The following is a 17,805-nucleotide window of genomic DNA, read 5'->3' as shown; positions in this document are numbered from 1 at the left end:
TGAGTTCATTTTTGTATATGGTATAAGATAAGGGTCCAGCATCACTCTTTTGCATGTGGATAATACAGTTTCCCCAGCATCATTTGTTGAAAAGACTTTCCTTTCCCCATTGAATGGTGTCGGCACTTCATCAGAAAGTATTTGACTGTTTATGCAAGGGTTTATTTCTGGGCTCTCCATTCTATTCCATTGGCCCCTATGTCTGCTTCATACCTGGGTGGCTCAGTCAGTTAAGCATCTGACTTGAGCTCAGATCATGATCTCACCGTTCCAAAGTTCAAGCCCTGGGTCAGCCTCTGTGCTGACAACTCAGAGCCTGGAGGCTGCTTCCGATTCTGTATCTCCCTCTCTGTCTCTGCCCCTCCCCCATTCGTGCTCTGTCTATCTTTCAAAAATAAATAAACATTTTTAAATTATGCTGAGTGAAATAAGTCAGGCAGAGAAGGACAGATACTATATGTTTGCACGTATAGGAGGATTAGGAGGAACTTAACGGAGGACCATGGGGGAGAAGAAGGGGAAAAATAGTGGGGGAGAGGGAGGGAGGCAAACCATGAGAGACTCTTGAATGCTGAGAACAAACTGAGGGCTGATGGGGGTGGGGAGAGGGGAAGGGGGTGATGGGCATGGAGGAGGGCACTTGTGGGAATGAGCACTGGGTGTTATATGGAAACCAATTTGACAATAAACTATTTAAAAAATACAGCAAAGATATGCCAAGAATAGGGAACACTATGATATGCTAACTGTTCTTTTAGTACCAGCAATATTCCCTTACGGTGGTTTATTCAGAAGAAGTGAGGAAATGATTTTGTAGATAAGTGTGTCTCATTCTGATATTAGATAATTACCAACACATTCACTTATGATTACTTTTTCTTCAAAAGAGATAAACACATTACAAAATAAGCACCTTATACTATGGAAAACAATAAAATCCTCCATGATCATAAAAAAAATTTTTTAAAGGATGGTTTTGCCAGGTATGGGATACTTGGTTGATAGTTTTTTTTCTTTCAATTCTTTGAACATATCACTTGGTCAGATATTTAACCTTTCTGGGCCTCCATTTCTTTCTTTTTTTTTTAATGTTTTTTATTTATTTCTGAGAGAGAGAGAGAGACAGCGTGAGCAGGGGAGGGTCAGAGAGAGAGGGAGACATAGAATCTGAAGACAGGCTCCAGGCTCTGAGCTGTCAGCACAGAGCCTGATGCGGGGCTCTAACCCACTAACTGTGAGATCATGACCTGAGCCGAAGTCGGACACTTAACCGACTGAGCCACCCAGGTGCCCCTCTGGGCCTCCATTTCTGCCTACCTCAAATCATAATAATAATACCTACTTGATTTTTTTATCAGTGAGGATTAAATAAGAAAATATAGGCAAAACACATAGGCCAGTGTTGGCGACTGGTAGGTACCAATCATGGCAGGTATAATCATACTTTCAGAGGAGGAAATTGAGGCCCAGAGTCCTGACTTGCCCCAGGTCACACAGCCAATGGGGAGGAAGGAACTGAGGCTCGAATGGGGTCTTCCATGGGGTCGTCTGCCCGTCATCTCCCCACTGCCTTGGAGGCCCCACGTTATCTAATGAGCATTCCTGATTTTGCAGGGCCTGCCCATCCTGGACAATGCTGCTTCCCCTGTGCACCTACTTCCTCTGGCTATCCACCAGTGACCTCTGGACTGTCCAGGCTAAGGACCCGGATACTGATGTGAGCACAAGGAGCCCTCAACGGGACTTGGCTCCAAATAATGTTGACTTTGCCTTTACCCTGTATAGGCATCTGGTGGCTCCAGCCCCTGACAAGAATGTCTTCATCTCTCCTGTAAGCATCTCCATGGCCTTAGCTATGCTGTCTCTGGGCGCCCGTGGCCTCACACGGGTCCAGCTTCTCCAAGGCCTAGGCTTCAACCTCACCAAGACATCTGAAGCTGAGATCCACCAGGGCTTTCAGCACCTCCGCCATCTCCGCGGGGAGTCAGACGCCACACTGGAGATGGCTATGGGTAATGCCTTGTTCCTTGACCGCAGCCTGGATCTTCTGGAGTCATTCTCAGCAGTCGCCAAGCACTACTATGACTTGGAGGCCCTGGCTACGGATTTCGAGGACTGGGCTGGAGCCAGGAGACAAATCAATGAGCATATCAAAAATAAGACCTATGGGAAAATTGTGAACTTGTTACCGACACTGGACAGTCCAGCCTCACTCATCCTGGTCAACTACATCTTCTTCAAAGGTACTCCCTCCACCCGCCCATCCCGTTGCCAAGAACAGTAAGAGCCATCAAAACCCAGGGTGCATTCTTGGGCAAAATCTTGGATTTTACAAAGCACATTTTCACCTGTGAATCCCCATCTTCACCATAATCCTCTTAGGAAAGTAGAATGATATCATCTTACAAATGTTCAAACTGACACCTAGAAGAATTGAGCTACTCACCCAAGTTCTTATAGGTTCATTTGAGGTCCAAACACATAATCATGAAAGTCTGACCGTCCCATGGTCTACAAATGTTGGCTGAGTGCTAGCTGTGAGTCAGGCACTGGGCCAGGGGCTGGAAGCATGGCCAGACACAGCCCTTGCCCCCAGGAACTCCCCAGATGGCCCCAGGCCACACACTTCCCCAGAACTCACAGCCAGCTCTGATCAAGCGCCGTGTCAGCCAAACTTCAGCTCCTCCTCACCAATCTGGAGCAGGGGTTCCAAAGTTCTTGTGCATAAACATCATCATGGGCACTTGTTAAAGTTATAGATTCCAGAGCCCAAGCCAGACCTACTGAAGCAAAACTGTTAGAAGGAAGTCCCAGAATTTGCATTTTTAACAAGGCCCTCTCCCCCAGTCGTTTTTATGATCAGATAATTTGGGAATACATTATTCTTTTTTTTAGTGTTTATTTATTTTTGAGAGAAAGAGAGAAAGAAAGAGAGAGAGAGAGTGGGGAAGGGGCAGAGAGAAAGGGAGACACAGAACCCGAAGCAGGCTCCAGGCTCTGAGCTGTCAGCCCAGAATCCAACATGGGGCTTTAACTCACGAACCGTGAGATCATGACCTGAGCTGAAGTTGGACGCTTAACTGACTGAGCCACCCAGGCACCCCAAGGGATATATTATTCTTGAGAATACAATCTACAATCCTTAGTCTACAGCAGTGGTTCTTAAACCAGGGTAATCTCCACCTCCTCCTTCTACCCTCAGGGACACTTGGCAATGTCTGGAGACATTTTGGGTTGGTACAACAGAGGATGGTGTGCGGTGTGTTCCTAGCATCTAGTAGGTAGAGGCCAGAGAGGCTGCCAAGCCTCCTACAATGCACAGGACAGCCCCCACAAATGGTATCTGCCCAGAATGGCTATCATCCCAAGGCTGAGAACCCGGGCCTAGAGCCATCTGCTTCTCTGTCCTCTCCAGCCTCACATCCCAGCATTTTCCCTTTTCCAACTTCCAACACACAGCACGCTCACACACACATACACACTATGTGCATGAGCACTTGTGTACACACATGTACACACACACATGTACACACGGGTGTGAGGTAGTATCTCATGTGGTTTTGACTGATTTCCTGATAATGAGGGATGTTGAGCACCTTTTCGTGTACCTGTTGACCATTCATATGTCTTCAGTGGGAAAATAGCTATTCAAGTCCTCTTCCCATTTTTCAGTTGAATTATTTGCTCTTTGCTATCGAGGTATATGAGCTCCTTATACATTTTGGATAGTAGTCCCTACCCAATATGCAGTCTGCAAATGTTTTCTTCCATTCTATAGGCCGCCTTTCATTTTGTTGATCGTATCTTTTGCTGTGCAGAAGCTTTTTAGTTGAGGAGCACCTGGGTGGCTCAGTCGGTTAAGCGTCTGACTTCGGCTCAGGTCAGATCTCACGGCTCATGGGTTCGAGCCCCGTGTTGGGCTCTGTGCTGACACCTCAAAGCCTGGAGCCTGCTTCGGATTCTATGTCTCCCTCTCTCTCTCTGCCCCTCCCCCACTCATGCTCTGTCTCTCTCTGTCTCAAAAATAAACTATAAAAATTTTTTTTAAAAAATAAGAAGCTTTTTAGTTGGATATGTTCCTCTTGTGTATTTCTCCTTTGTTGTTTGCACTTTTGGAGGCATATCCAAAAAATCATCACCAAAAGCAATGTCAAGGAGTTTCTTTTTCCCTATGTTTTCTGGCTTTGTGGTTTTAGATTTTTTTTTTTTAAGTTTATTTATTTTGAGAGGGAGGGGCAGAGAGAGAGAATCCTAAGCAGGCTCTGCACTGTCAGCACAGAGCCTGTTGTGGGGCTCAAACTCACGAACCGTGAGACCATTACCTGAGCCGAAGTCAAGAGTCAGATGCTTAATTGACTGAGCCACCCAGGCACCCTATGTTTCAGGTCTTATGTTTAAGTCTTTGAGTTAACTTTTTCAAGTGGTGTTAAGATGCTGGTCCAGCTTCACTCTTTTGCATGAATATCTAGTTTTCCTAACACCATTTATTACTTTTCTTAATGCTTCTTTTTGAGACGGGGGAGAGGCAGAGAAAGAGGGAGACACAGAATCCGAAGCAGGCTCCAGGCTCCGAGCTGTCAGCACAGAGCCCGACGCGGGGCTCAAACTCACAAACCATGAGATCTGACCTGAGCCGAAGTCGGACGCTTAACCGACTGAGCCACCCAGGTGCCCCCCCAACACCATTTATTGAAGAGACCATCTTTTTCCATTGAGTTATCTTGGCTCCCTTGTCAAATATCAGTTGTCCCAGGCACAAGGCTCATTGCTTGGTTTTCAATTCTATTCCATTGGTCTGTGTGTCTGTCTTTATGCCTACTGGCATACCCCTTTGATTACTAGTTTTATAATATAGTTTGGAATCAGGAGGCATGATGCCTCCAGCTTTGCTCTTTCTCAGGATTGCTTGGGATCTCCAGGGTCTTTCGTGTTTCCATCCAAAAGGCAGCGTTCTCTACACTCAACCGTGGGAGGGTCCAGGACTCTGGGGATGTTCGCCCAGAAATGTTTCCGAGTGCTCCCACAAACTCCACAGGCCATCTCTCCCACAGACTGTGTGCTCCTGCATGGTATCCTTGCCTCTTTGGAGGCCCCAGGGCCTTTGCACAGTGCTTGGCATGTGGAAGGAGCTCCATAGTGATTGCATAGAGATTCTGCCAACACTACCTTGGAAGAAAAGCACAGTAAACCCAGGTCCGAGGAGGGTGCTCCGGGGGCTGAGAGGGGGCTTTGGGACAGGCACTGGCAGGTCATTTGGTGGCACCACCTGGCAGTTTCTCAGTGTTCTCATAATCGCAGTGGGGCTGAGCTGATGGAAAACAGTAGTTCCCGGTGAAAAGATCCGAGCGGCTTTGGAGATCTGAATGCAGGAGCAGTTGGTGATGGGCGTGTGCTGCCTTGTACACAGACTTTCCGCAACAGCCAAACTAGGAGGCAAGCCCCCTTTAAGCCGGGGCTCCCCTAACATGTTTCCAGAAGGCCAGCATAATCAATGGCCATGAATAAGATGCATAGTTATCATCACTAAACTTAGGGCACGTAACGTGTCCCTGGCACATTCCTTACTTACTGGACTCTCTTGACAGCTTGTTTGTTTGTTTGTTTGTTTTTTTAAGACCATTAAAATTATTGTTAAAAGTTTTTTCCTCAGGAATCATCCTTGCTCTCCCCAGGTCGCCCCCATAAATTCTTAAGTTTCCTGACTGTGAGTTCTCATGGCCCGAGAATTTTCAAGAAGGAATTCCCTAAAGTAGAGGTTAGACGCCATTCTGTATTTTGTTTTGTGCCAAACCAGATACGTTATGCTGGCTTCTAGAGCAGGAATACTCAATAAAAAGCAAACTTTTAAGGATGAAACACCTAACACTGAAAAAATTAACTTTTTTTTTTTTTTTTTTGCTAGAAGTTGGGCAGGTAAAAGCCACCACTTAATAAGTGTGTCACCGCCGTCAGTGCGGGGGATCCCAGGCCTCCTCTGGAGGATGGTTTGAGGGCCCTCAAATGATCCCACTCGCTGTGAGACAGCCAGACTGGCTTTAGTCAGGCATCGGGGAGGGACAGACAGAGGCTCCAGGCTCCACATCCTCACAGCCCTTTCCCTACATCCACCCACCTCTCCCTTCTGCCGCCCTTAGCAGCCCTTACAGGGGGTTGAGGCTGAACCAAGCGAGAGTTCTGGTCTTGTGATCCATAGATCCTGCAGGCAGTAGGGTGAAGGGTCTGCCCGCAGCTCTGCTCTGGCAGGCAGCCTCCAGACAGCCTCAGTTTGGGAAACAGACATTTCGCAAGGTCTCCAGGGCTTGAGGCCAAAGGCATCCAAGATACTGGGGACCCCCTGGACACAGCGTCCCCAGTCATCCCCAGACCTGGGGAATCCTAACCTCAGGCACCGGGGACCCTGGCGAGATGAACCCATGTCTTTACATATCTGGAGTTCTGTCACCTGTGAGAGGACTCCCAGCTGCTTGGAATGAGCCCAGAAGGGTCGAGGGGGCTCAGCAGACAGGTGTCACCATCAGGCAGGCTTTGACTCTCAGGAGCAATTTTCTTTCCCTGGAGAGTTGACCTGTAGTGGAAAATCTGGAATGTGAAGCTAGTGAGCTCCCCATCACGAGGCAGGCAGAGAGGCTATGGGATGCCATTGTGGAAGACGGTAGAGGGATTCTAGTCCAGCTGCTGGTGCAAGCCTGTGACCTCGAGGGCATCTTCTCGTCCTGACTCTGCCCGCAGGAAATGCGCTTTGGCCCTCGGGGCCACACAGGAGGTGAGGAGCCTCCCTCGGGGAGTGGACACAACCCACCAGGCAGCCGGGTACCTGCTGGAAGTCTGTGACAGATGTCAAGGCGTGGGGATGGAATGGGTGGTCCGTTTCCCCAAACCTCCTCCACCCCTGACCTTGAATTCACAGCCTAAGGTCCATTCGGCCCCATTTTCAGAGCCCCCCAACCCAGGATCCACTCCAGACTTGGGAGACTGGGCCGAGGCAGACATCTCTACCCACAAATCCAAGGGCCAGCGTTCTTTGTCTCCCCTCCTTCTGTTTTTAGAAGCTCAGAAACAGAGCAAATCCTCAAGTCACGCCAAGAAGTAGAGAGTACGACAGGCTCGAAAGTGCTAGGGATTTGGTCCCTTACCAGGATGCTCCAGCCTCCAGGATGGGGGCTGTGACGCCTGCTTAGCCCTCTGCTGCCATCCCCTCAAATGGGCCTGTCTCCTGCCCTCCCCCTCCCTCCTTTCCCAGGCACATGGGCACACCCCTTCGACCCAGAAAGCACGAGGGAGGAGAACTTCTATGTGAACAAGAGCACCGTGGTCAAAGTGCCCATGATGTCCCAGTTGGGCACCGTCAAGTACCTGAAAGATTCTGAGCTCCCCTGCCAGCTGGTGCAGTTGGACTACCTGGGCAACGGGACCGTCTTCTTCATCCTCCCAGACGAGGGGGAGATGGACACGGTCATCGCCGCACTGAGCAGGGACACCATTCAGAGGTGGTCTGAGTCCCTGACCATCAGGTAAGCCCTCGCCCTCCCCCTAGACTCACCCTCCAGGGCTCACTGCTTTCTGGCATGCTGGGTCCCCAAAGGCCTGACCGGGAGGTGATACCTGTTTATCCATCTGTCGGTTGACACTGAGATACTTTGGGGCAGTCCGCAAAGTGAGGTCCCCTGTCCCTGGGAGGCTAATAGCCACCAGCTGCGTGATCACATCTTTGCATCGTTGGCTTAAACTGAGTTCACCAACTCCCCCCCTCCCCACCCGCCAGGCCCCTTGCTTATCCATTTTTATTCTCTTGCTTCCCTGAAGTCAAGCACGGTTAAGACTCCTGAGGGACCCCATAAGAAATACACCAAAATGACTGTTATCTTCATCACGGAACCAACACAAAATGTATGAGTGGTTCCTAAGTCACTCAGGGATGTAGCCCTTCTTTAATCATTAGATAAGAAAGGAAGGACATAAGTAGGTAATAATGAAGGAAGGGAAAGGAGTCAGGGGTGTATATGCTGATGGGCCCAGTAGGAAGGGGGGTGGGAGAGCCAGCCAATGCACGCCCAACCATATGCCCAAAGAAACGAATTCTCCTCAAATGATATTTGCAATCCAAGAATTTTGCAGGCAGAAAATCCAGAAGGAAGTTCCGCTACTTTAATATATGTGCAGGGTTTGCGTTTTATGGTTTCAAGTTATTTTCATTTTGACTTGTAGCCTCAGAGAGCCGCTCAGTGCTGGCGCTGCTGGAGAGCTTGGTCCCACTCGGCGAGGGGCCAGGGAGGTGCCTGGGGTCGGGCCCCCTCCAGCGGGGAAGAGCGGGTGGTCAGCTCTGTGGTTCCCAGAGGTCCCCCAGAGCTGTGTGGGGCCCCAGAGGTGTCCTTAGTCCTGGGCCCGTCGCACCTGACCTTTTGCATGGCCACGGGTGGGAAGGGGGTGGGTACCGGCAAGAGTGAGCCTGTGCTTGGGCAAGGAAAGGTTCCCTTGCTGTCTCCTCACCATGCAAATTGCTCTCCCCCCCCCGCCCCCACCCCCACCCTCACCCTTCCAAGGAAGCCTGGCATTCAGGTACAGCGCCACCAGGTGGTGATTATGCACCGTGCAGCAAGCAAATTCTGGCTCCTATTCTGTTGAAAACAATAAGGATAATCTTTCTTTTTACACCGAAAACAATTTCTTCACTAAAACACTTCAGCTTAAAAAACATTAATCAAAAACACATACCATTTTCTTCTAGATTTTTTTTTTTTGAAACAAACATCCAGGGCAGATATTTGATTGGGCTTGAATTCTCTACTCCACATGATGCCCTAGGGTCATGCCAGAAGTCAGCCCCTAGAGTTCCTCACCTCTAGGCTTGTGTCACCCACTCTCCCACCTCACCCCTCCAAGAGTCACCTCACCCCTCCCTTGAGCAGCACCCCTCAGGGCCCAGCTATTTCCTACTTCCTATGGAAGCCATATTGCCCCCACGCAGAGCTTTTGAGAGCCCTCTCTCCATCTCTCTTCCTTGCCCCTCCTCCCTCTGCCCTCTTCCCTCCCTGTCTTTCTCTCCCTCCCTCCTCTCTCCCTCCTCCCTCTGCTCCCTCTGCCCTCTCTCTCTCTTCTCCCTTTCTCTCTCTCTCTTCTCCCTTTCTCTCTCTTCCCCTTCTGCCTCCCTCCTCCCTCTGCCCTCCTCCCTCCCTTTCTCTCTCTCTTTTCCCCTCCTTCCATCCCCCTCCTCCCATGAGGCAATGGGGCTCTGAGGCTTCTAGTCCCGGCCTCTTCACAATTCTGCTACTTCCCAGTGGTGTGACTTTGGGGAAATTTCTCAGCTTCTCTTGAGTTTAGTTCTCTCCGTCTGGAAACTGAAGATGTTGACTCCAACTTCCTAAGGTTGCATGTGTGCATGTGTGCGTGCGTGTGTGTGTGTGTGTGTGTGTGTGCATGTGAGATGCAAATACAGAAGCTAAAAGACGTCCGCCAGGCGTCTGGTACAGGCCACTCTCCCCACTGCCAGTTGGTCCCCCTGTAGGGGAGAAGTGCCCTCGCGCCTTGTCTCTGCCGTGTCAGTGAGGGCAGGCGGACTGGGCTAGAGCCACACGGCATTAGTGACGAGGCTGGGGTAGGACCAGGCTCCCAGGGGCTCCCCCTCCTCCCCTTCTGCTGATGTCCAGATAAACCGCCTGCAGAATCCGCTCAGAGAAAGAGCTGAGAAGAAAAGATTTAGCAATCGGGAGGCCCAGAGAGGAAGCTCGCGTGTGATGGGCGCGGGGGGGGGAGACAAAGCCCGCCTCTTGTTCTGTCCCTTCTCTTTCTCCCCAGAAAGCGTGTCCAGCTGGGGGGCAGGGGCTGGAGGGATCACAGGGGAAATGGAAAGGAAGTCTAACCCCATCGGCTTACCCCCCCCCCCAACCCGAGCAGCTACATGGACCTACACATCCCGAAGTTGTCCATCTCCGGAGTCTACGACCTCAGGGCCATCCTGGCGGACATGGGCATCGCAGACTTGGTCAACAACAGGGCAGATTTCTCTGGCATCACCCAAGAGGCCCAGCTGAAGGTGTCAAAGGTAAATGTCCCTGGAGCCCATCTCTTTTCCTCCCAAAATGCACAGCACAAATAATAATAAGCAACATGGAGCCCATTCACAAAAAGGTCGCTAAGCCCCAGGTGGAGAGCCCCGGGTCTTGTCCACGCCCCTACTTTTATTTACAAAAGGGTAAACAGAGGCTCAGCAGGGAAATGTGATGTTTCCAAGGTTACACAGGAGCTAGTGACAAGGTGGGGAGGGGTCACAGCACAGGCATGCGCCCCTTCTGCCAGGCCACCCAGAGAGGGGCAGCGTGGAAAACCAAGTGGTCATGGCAGGACTGGGGGCGGCCCGGACTCAAAAGGAACCAGGAAAATGAGAAATGCCTGAATGAAATCACATCAGCCCATCTACCCGTTACATTCCTCACCCTTCGTTCTTCAGCCCTGTGTTCTATTAGTCACTCAGTCAGGATGTGAGGATTGAACACCCGTTCTGTGCCCCAAACTTCTAGGCATGGGGTATCCCTGCTCTCATGGGATCTCACAGTCCTGTGGGTGACAAAATAAGACAGGGGACAGGAGAAAGAGCTAGTGGCAGACCCCCACCCCACCAAGCACACAGATTTGGAGCACACAGTATGTGCTCAATAAAATGCATGGTGTGTGAGTCAGACACACCACCTCCTTATAAGATGAGCGTTATTCCATTTTCTCAGAGGAGGGGCCCCTCTGGCTTGGGAAAAGTAGAAAACCTCCCATGGCCACCGAGCTCCTAAATAACAGGGTGACATTTGGCCCAGGGTCTATTCGACTCAAAACCTCATTTCCCAAGACCAAGTGCAGGGCTCCCTAGCCCAGCTCGGCTTCTTCCTAGCCACGGGTGCCCATTTACAGAGCTTCTCCGAGCAGCCGAGCAGCCGGGTCCTCGCTGCACAGCCAGTGAGAGGCCCCGCCCCCTCGGATGTTGTTAATTAGCCAGCTCTGAGCCACAGAAGGCTCTTGATGTGAGCCACTCCAGCATTTTGCTGATTTCAGAAATCCTCCCTGATTTGGGTCACAATGAGAGAGAGTTCAAGAGTCCCTTTTCCATCCTGGGCAGGCCCAAGCACCCTGCACAAATTGGACCCTAGTATGTGACGACTGGGGTGGAAAAGGAGGGAGGGCCCCTCGCCCAGGACCCAGGAAGGAGTGCCTGATATGGACTCTGCAGTCGTACCACGAGACCTCTAATCTCCCTGCAACAGGCTCCACCCATTCACGTTCTAGGGAAGAAGTCTAGGTGGGACCTGGGTTTCGGAGGTGGACAGACATTGGCTCTAATCCTGGGGCTGCCACTTAGAATGGGAGCCGGGAAGTGACCCTCTCTGAGAGTCAGCTTTGGGGGGCTGGGAGGGTTTGAAGGGAGGAGGTGTGGAAAGCCCCCAATACACAGCAGGTGCTCAGGCCCCGAATTCCACTCTCCTTGCCCTCCCTGACAGGTGGTCCATAAGGCTGTGCTGCACCTGGATGAGAAGGGCCCGAAGGCAGCTGCCCCCTCCAGGGTCATGCTGAAGGCGGCATCGGAGCCTCTTGCCGTCCATTTCAACCAGCCCTTCATTGTCATGATCTTTGACCACTTCACGTGGAGCAGCCTTTTCCTGGGCAGGGTCATGAATCCAACCTAACAGGGCGCCCCTAAGGGCCCCAGGACCAGCTGACTCTGCGCACCAGGGACCCCATGGAAACACCCTGGGGAGGGGGAGGGTCCCCCCAGTCTTCCCCAGGCTCTTCTAAACTGGGGCAGTTGACAAACATAATGAAATATTGTGTCTCTGTACTTTCCTGACTTTGATCATTGCGCTCTGGCTATGTAACGTGCAGCAGCTGGGTGAAAAGCATATGAAAACGCTACTGTTTTTGTAAACTTGTGTAAGTTTGAAATTATTTCTAAAAAAGAAGAAATCATGTGAGCCAAAACACAACAGAAGACATCTTTCAAGTACTTTCAATCGGTTAAAGGTCCAACTCTTGATATCAGCTCAGGTCATGATCTCATGGACATGGGATCAAACCCCGAATTCCCTGTTTGGGATTCTCTCTCTCTTTCCCACTCTCTCTGCCACTTCCCGGCTCAGGATCTCTCTTTCTCTCTCAAAATAAATAAATAAACTTTAAAAAAGAAGCAAAGCAAAACAAAACAATCTTTCAAAAATGAAGGCAAAATCAAGACTTTTGTAGAGAAACAAAAGCTGAGAAAGTTCATCACCTTCACTAAGAAAATTTTTAAGTAGTTCTTTAGGCTGAAACAAGATTCTAAATGGAAATTTGGACCCATACAAAAGAATAAAGAGTACTGAACAGGGTAAATATGTGAATACATATAAAATGTTGTTTAAATATCTTTAATATATAATTAACTGTCTAAAGCAAAAATGGTTATTAATTTAATGCTTCAAACTCTAATGCTCACTTTATTATGACTGCAAAAATGGATCTGGACATGATATTAAGCTTTGTCAGTAGAGGGCGCTAGAGAAACGTTGCCAGAGGAAGAGATTTACCTTCTTGTTTGGGGCAAAAAGCATTAAATGAGATAAAAGATAGATAGATGATAGATAGATAGATAGATAGATAGATAGATAGATAGATAGATAGATAGATAGATAGATAAGTGAATGGTGATGATAGATGATGGATGGATGGATGGGTGGGTGGATGGATGGATGGATGGATGGATGGATGGATGGATAGATGGATAGATGAGAGATAGATAGATGATAGATAGATAGCTAACAGATAATAGAAGACAGATAGATAGCTGGACAGATGACTGATGATAGATGACATATGGATAGATAAGCATATATCTTGAGAAATAAGAATTGAAGTATACTTCCTTAAATATACATATTTATACCTTCCATATGTATATGGACCTGAATCCTAAAGCCATCATCTTAATAAGAAAACACTAAAGGGGCACCTGGGTGGCTCAGTCAGTTGAGTGACCAACTTTAGCTGAGTTCAAGCCCAACATCAGTGTCACTGCTGTCAGCCTGTATATATTTTGGAGGGTTAATTAAACAAGAAGAAAGGTGCACATATGGAATGGGAGAAGCAGAAAGAAGCCTGTGGGATAGGGTATGAATTGGAGGTATAAACCCATGGTTTCCAGTATATTTCTAATATCTTTGTATACCTGGGACAATTTGAACATCTAAATAAATCCACACATGCATATACCTACATATATCATAAGACCAATAATGCATTAAATAACACTGAGTCCACGAATCTATTCTAAGAATGCTAATAAATATGAAAGGGATCATGGATTTAGATTACCATCCTAAAAACTCATTCAGGCCAGCGTGTTCAATGGATACACATCTGGGGGCAAGAGGAGTTTGGTGAAAGAGCAGGGTATTTAAATTTGTTTCAGAGTATCTCATCACAAATCACTTATTGTAGAAGGAGACATGGTAGGTAGATATTGGAGAAACGGACACCACCTTAACCAAGTTATAAAAATAAATGTTGCCAATTAGAGAGCAAAGACAGCAGGTGCCTCTGGATGAGATATTCTGAGAAGGACCCAACACTTTTTTTTTATATTCCTGCCACCAAAAATGTCTAATCAGAGGCCGATCAAGGGGCTACGTAAACCAACCCAAACTGAGAACCAATAAAATAGCCAAACGGAGCCTTTCAAAATGTCAACAGAATGAAAGGCACAGAAAGAGCTGAAGAACACTGTCCCAGATTTAAGGAGACTGAGGTGACATGGCACCAAACGCCGCAGACAGCCCTTGATGGGCTCCTCTACTAAAAATAAAAATGTCACAAAGGACGTTAGTGGAGCACTTGACAAAATTGGAGTATGATGGTAGCTTCAAGTATTGTAATAATATTAAGTTTTTTGGATTTGATCATTTGTTACCATTTACATTAGACAACAATCTTCTTCTCGGGGACACCTAACCATTTCAATGGTTCAGTATAAGACAATGAAGTTGGAGCACCTGCAGATATAGACAGACAGAGGAGAGAACTGTAAAACATACGTGGAAAATGTTTAAAAATTAGTGATTCTGGGTGAGGGGTTATATAAGTGCTATATAACTTTGCAGCTATTCTTGCCATTTTACTGTAAATTTGAAATTACTGAAAATACTTTTTTAAATTAAAAACTGAAATAAATAAGTAATGTCCAGCAAGAGAAAAGAAAAATAGGGAAAGGATATAACCAGACAGATTACAGTCAAGAACAAGTGTGTGCACACATACGTGGTGTGTGTGTATGTGTGTGTATGCACAGGTGCGCACAGGGGTGGGGGGTGGAGAGGAGCCAGATTTATGATAAGCACCTAGAAGTATCCCACTTATAGACAGTGCAGCCCCCAAAGCACCTAAAGGCTCCTTCCTGCCACAGGCCAGAGCCCAGCCCTGTGGCCCCATGTCCTGGGAGCTGAAGGCTGGACCGGAAGCCACGTGGTTGGATGGGTGGCTTCCAGCCGCCCTGGGGAGGCTGCTCTTTGGGGTCCTGAGCCTGCATTTCTACTTGAGTGAGCTCCCTCAAGGTTATTCCGTAACTAGGCAACCATTCCTCCCCAACTCCCACCCCCACCTTGGCACGTAGCCCTTGGAACCCTCAACAGGCTAGCCGTCCATCCCTCTGCCCCAGGCCGAGCCATACACAAGCTGACGGCAGTTCGCAGGCTCCGGGCCGAGCACTTGTCACACACATCCCATGTACTCTTACAACAACCTGCCCATGGAGCAAGTCCTGTTATCTCCATTTTAACACGTGCGCCTGTTTGCATAGCTGGCAAGATCCTGTGTTTGACTCCCGTCTGTCTCCCAAGTATGTGTGCTTAATAATGAAAGTAAACCCTATTCCTGAAGGGATATGCCAGGTGGGGAGGCCTGCCTTAGTCCAGACTGGGCCCTGGCTGGGATTTAGCCAGGACGCTGGGACAGGGTCACCTAGAGCTGACAGGTGGGTGCTGATCTGGGGAAACGGGCGTGGGCAGAAGGAGGGTGAAGGAGCGTGGGCTACAAGCATCTGCCCGCCTTCCTGGCACAGGAGAGAAGCTCACGGGCACAGCCGGTGGTGGCTGCTCTAAGCACCGGGTGCAGAAGGAGGCGGAGGCTCAAATGTCAAACGGCACTGAGTGGGGAGGGTTGTTCCCCCACCTCAGCTGGACCTCAGGGTAGCAGCATCACGCACGGACCCTGGAGACCCAGCTCCGCATGGGGACCGGCAGGCTTGGGAGCATCTACAGATGGCACTTTAGCACCTGCACCCGTTTCTATGGTGGCACAGCAGCTGTGGGGTGCTGGGGCACCAAACGCAAGAGACCCCTAACAACGGGAGACGTCACTGAAGGCAGACCGGGTGGTGAGCGGGGAGCAGCCCCAGGCAGACATCACAGCACAAAATGACAGTTGATAAACTCACACGACACATCACTGGGGAGAGACCTGGGACTATAGCTGCCCTCGGGCAGGTGGGGTCAGAACTGATGAAATGTGGGTGGTCTCTGTCCGTGGCTGCAAAAGCCTCTGCGGAAGAATCCCACCACCCATCTGCCCTTCCTTCTCCCCTCTCCAACTTTGTTCTGGTCCCTAATGGAAAAACTTCTTTTTATTTCCATTCACAACCTAAAATCTATTATTTCCAACTTAGAAAATAAATAATAGGGCTTCCAGAATCAGATTACTAAAGCCCACCTCTGATCTTACCTCTCCCTTGCTCTAGAACCTTCCGTGGCTCCCTGGTGCTCCCTGCCCCCAGATCACCACACTCTAAGAGAAAAAGGATCTTTCTTCCTCTAATTGCCTGTCTGCTAGATCCTGCCTTCCTTGGGCATCCAGTTCAAATCTTACCGCCTGCACACAGTCTCGGAGTAGCTTGAGTCCTTCCGGAGTAGGACTATTTTCTTAGTTACCATGTGTTGTCACAAAAGGTGGCTGTGCTTCAAGTCAGAGGCCTAGGAGACACAGCGCTGCCTTCGGAGCCAGAAGTCTAGATTCAAATCCCAGGCTCTGTGCTCTTGAGCAAGTTCACTGACCCTTCTGAGTATATGTTTCATTATGCCCTATAAGGAAAATGTATCATTTCTCTCCTATTCCAAGGTTCTTTTGATTTCGCCAAAGAAAAGGCCCATCTCAGGGAGAGCTTGTTCTTCAGTCGAGCGAGTTAGGCTGATGCGGGTGCTAACCGAACTCCTAGTTACCGAGAAGTGGCTCGCACATCTGACCACTGGCTTGAAGCGCATGGCTTCTTAGGGCATCGCTAAGCGCCTTGCCTGAGCCATTAGCTTTGCAGGGCTGGGGACAGACGGGGTCAATCTGCAATCTTGTTCGGTGTCGCCCAGCCGGGTGAGGCAGGCCAGACGATCTGGAGTGGAAGGCAGAAGGGGATGAGGGAGAGAAGCAGGGTGATGTGCGGTGGGACCCTTGCCCGGTGCGCATGCGCGTCGCAAGGACTGGGGAAGCCACGTCTACCTCGTGCTACCCTCCCTCCCCAAGCTCTGCTCTTGACCTGATCTACGCTCGACAACCTCATCTCTCACTGCTTTCCTGAAGCCTGATTATGCCAATAACCGGCCTGCCTTATTTTTCAGACATTTAGCGCTTTGGGTACCAGGATGAGTTGCTTTTCAAGCCCCCTTGCCCTGGCCCTGCGGGGTGACTTCCTGCCCAAGGGAGCTCAGGAAAGGTGCTGTCTCCTCCGCATTTCCTCATCACCAGGGGCCTTCCTGACAGGGCCCTGTCTCTACAGAGCCCACGGCAAGCTGGGAGTGGGCAGGCTGACCCACTGGGTCCGCTCCGGCTCCAGCCAAGGTCTTAGTGGGCGGGGCCTGCGTTTCCTCCCCTGGAAGGTCCCAACTCCCAGGACTGCATCCGCTTTGAGGTTTATTCTGGCTCTGACGTCATGCAAGGCCTATCACGCATCAGCATTTGCTACCAGGCATCGAGCTCCTCATCCACAACCCCTCGTGTAATCCTCATGGCGGGGAGCCCGTTTTATAGGTCGGAAAACTAAGGCAGAATGAGGTTGGGGAGCTTGGGGCTCCACAGCTGGGAAGGAGCCCAAGCTCGAGAGGGAGGCACTGAGTTTGACCTTCTGGGGGCGGCGCAGGACCCCTGTCCTTGCGGGAGGCACATCTGAGCCGCACTTCCTACGGGCGGGCACTCCCTGTTGTCCACCTCCTTGCTGGTCCTGGGTGCTGCTGAGATAGTCAGAGACCAGAGGTCCCATTCTGGACGTTTTATGGGGGTTGGGGGCAGGGAAGCAAGCATGGAGAGGCTGAGCTGCATTCCCCAGAGGATATAGTAGGGGGGCCCGCATGCTCTTTCCAAAGCATCCCGCTGCCTTCCCTTCTAAAGATCCATTCGGAAATCGTAGCAGGCGTTGTTAGAGTCTCACGGTGGTCAAGTGCAACACAGTGACTTCTACCTGCTCCTGAAGGTCGCCTCGTGAACACCCTGCTCCAGGCATTCGCCCCGCTGGTTTCTCTCAGACCTTTGGCAAACCGGAACTCCCCCCCCCGCCCCCCGTCTGCAGGAAGTAGCCCCCTGTCTGCTGCTGCAAGACAAGGCGGGTGGGAAGGTCAAGGGGGCTCCTGTGCTAAGCCGAGAAGCCCACCTGCACCCCTCACTTTGACCTCATCAGAGAGTCCTCCACGGAGCACGTACTGCCCCAAAGGAACGCCCTAGAAACTTGTCAAAGCACTTTGGTTTTCACAGAGATTTGAGGCAGTGCTATTGGCATTTAGTGCATGAGGGTCAGAGATGCCAGACGTACTGGACCACGCA

General features: G+C 50.0%; 1 protein-coding gene across 1 annotated transcript; it reads left to right on the top strand.

Moving 5' to 3' along the window:
• Positions 1 to 1,633: 1,633 nt before the first annotated feature.
• On the top strand, positions 1,634 to 11,905 carry LOC120246913 (corticosteroid-binding globulin-like). Its single transcript, XM_039254564.1, has 4 exons — positions 1,634 to 2,243; positions 7,241 to 7,511; positions 9,892 to 10,039; positions 11,481 to 11,905. Exons 1-4 carry the CDS (start codon positions 1,634 to 1,636, stop codon positions 11,664 to 11,666), a joined length of 1,215 nt encoding a protein of 404 aa, XP_039110495.1. The 3' UTR covers positions 11,667 to 11,905.
• Positions 11,906 to 17,805: the final 5,900 nt, after the last annotated feature.

This window comes from Hyaena hyaena, unplaced genomic scaffold, assembly GCF_003009895.1.
Source record: "Hyaena hyaena isolate Hyena2069 unplaced genomic scaffold, ASM300989v1 scaffold_493, whole genome shotgun sequence".
Classification (NCBI taxonomy): domain Eukaryota; kingdom Metazoa; phylum Chordata; class Mammalia; order Carnivora; family Hyaenidae; genus Hyaena; species Hyaena hyaena.
The sequence above is the reverse complement of the archived record's forward strand: the minus strand, read 5'-3'. Positions and strand labels throughout refer to the sequence as shown.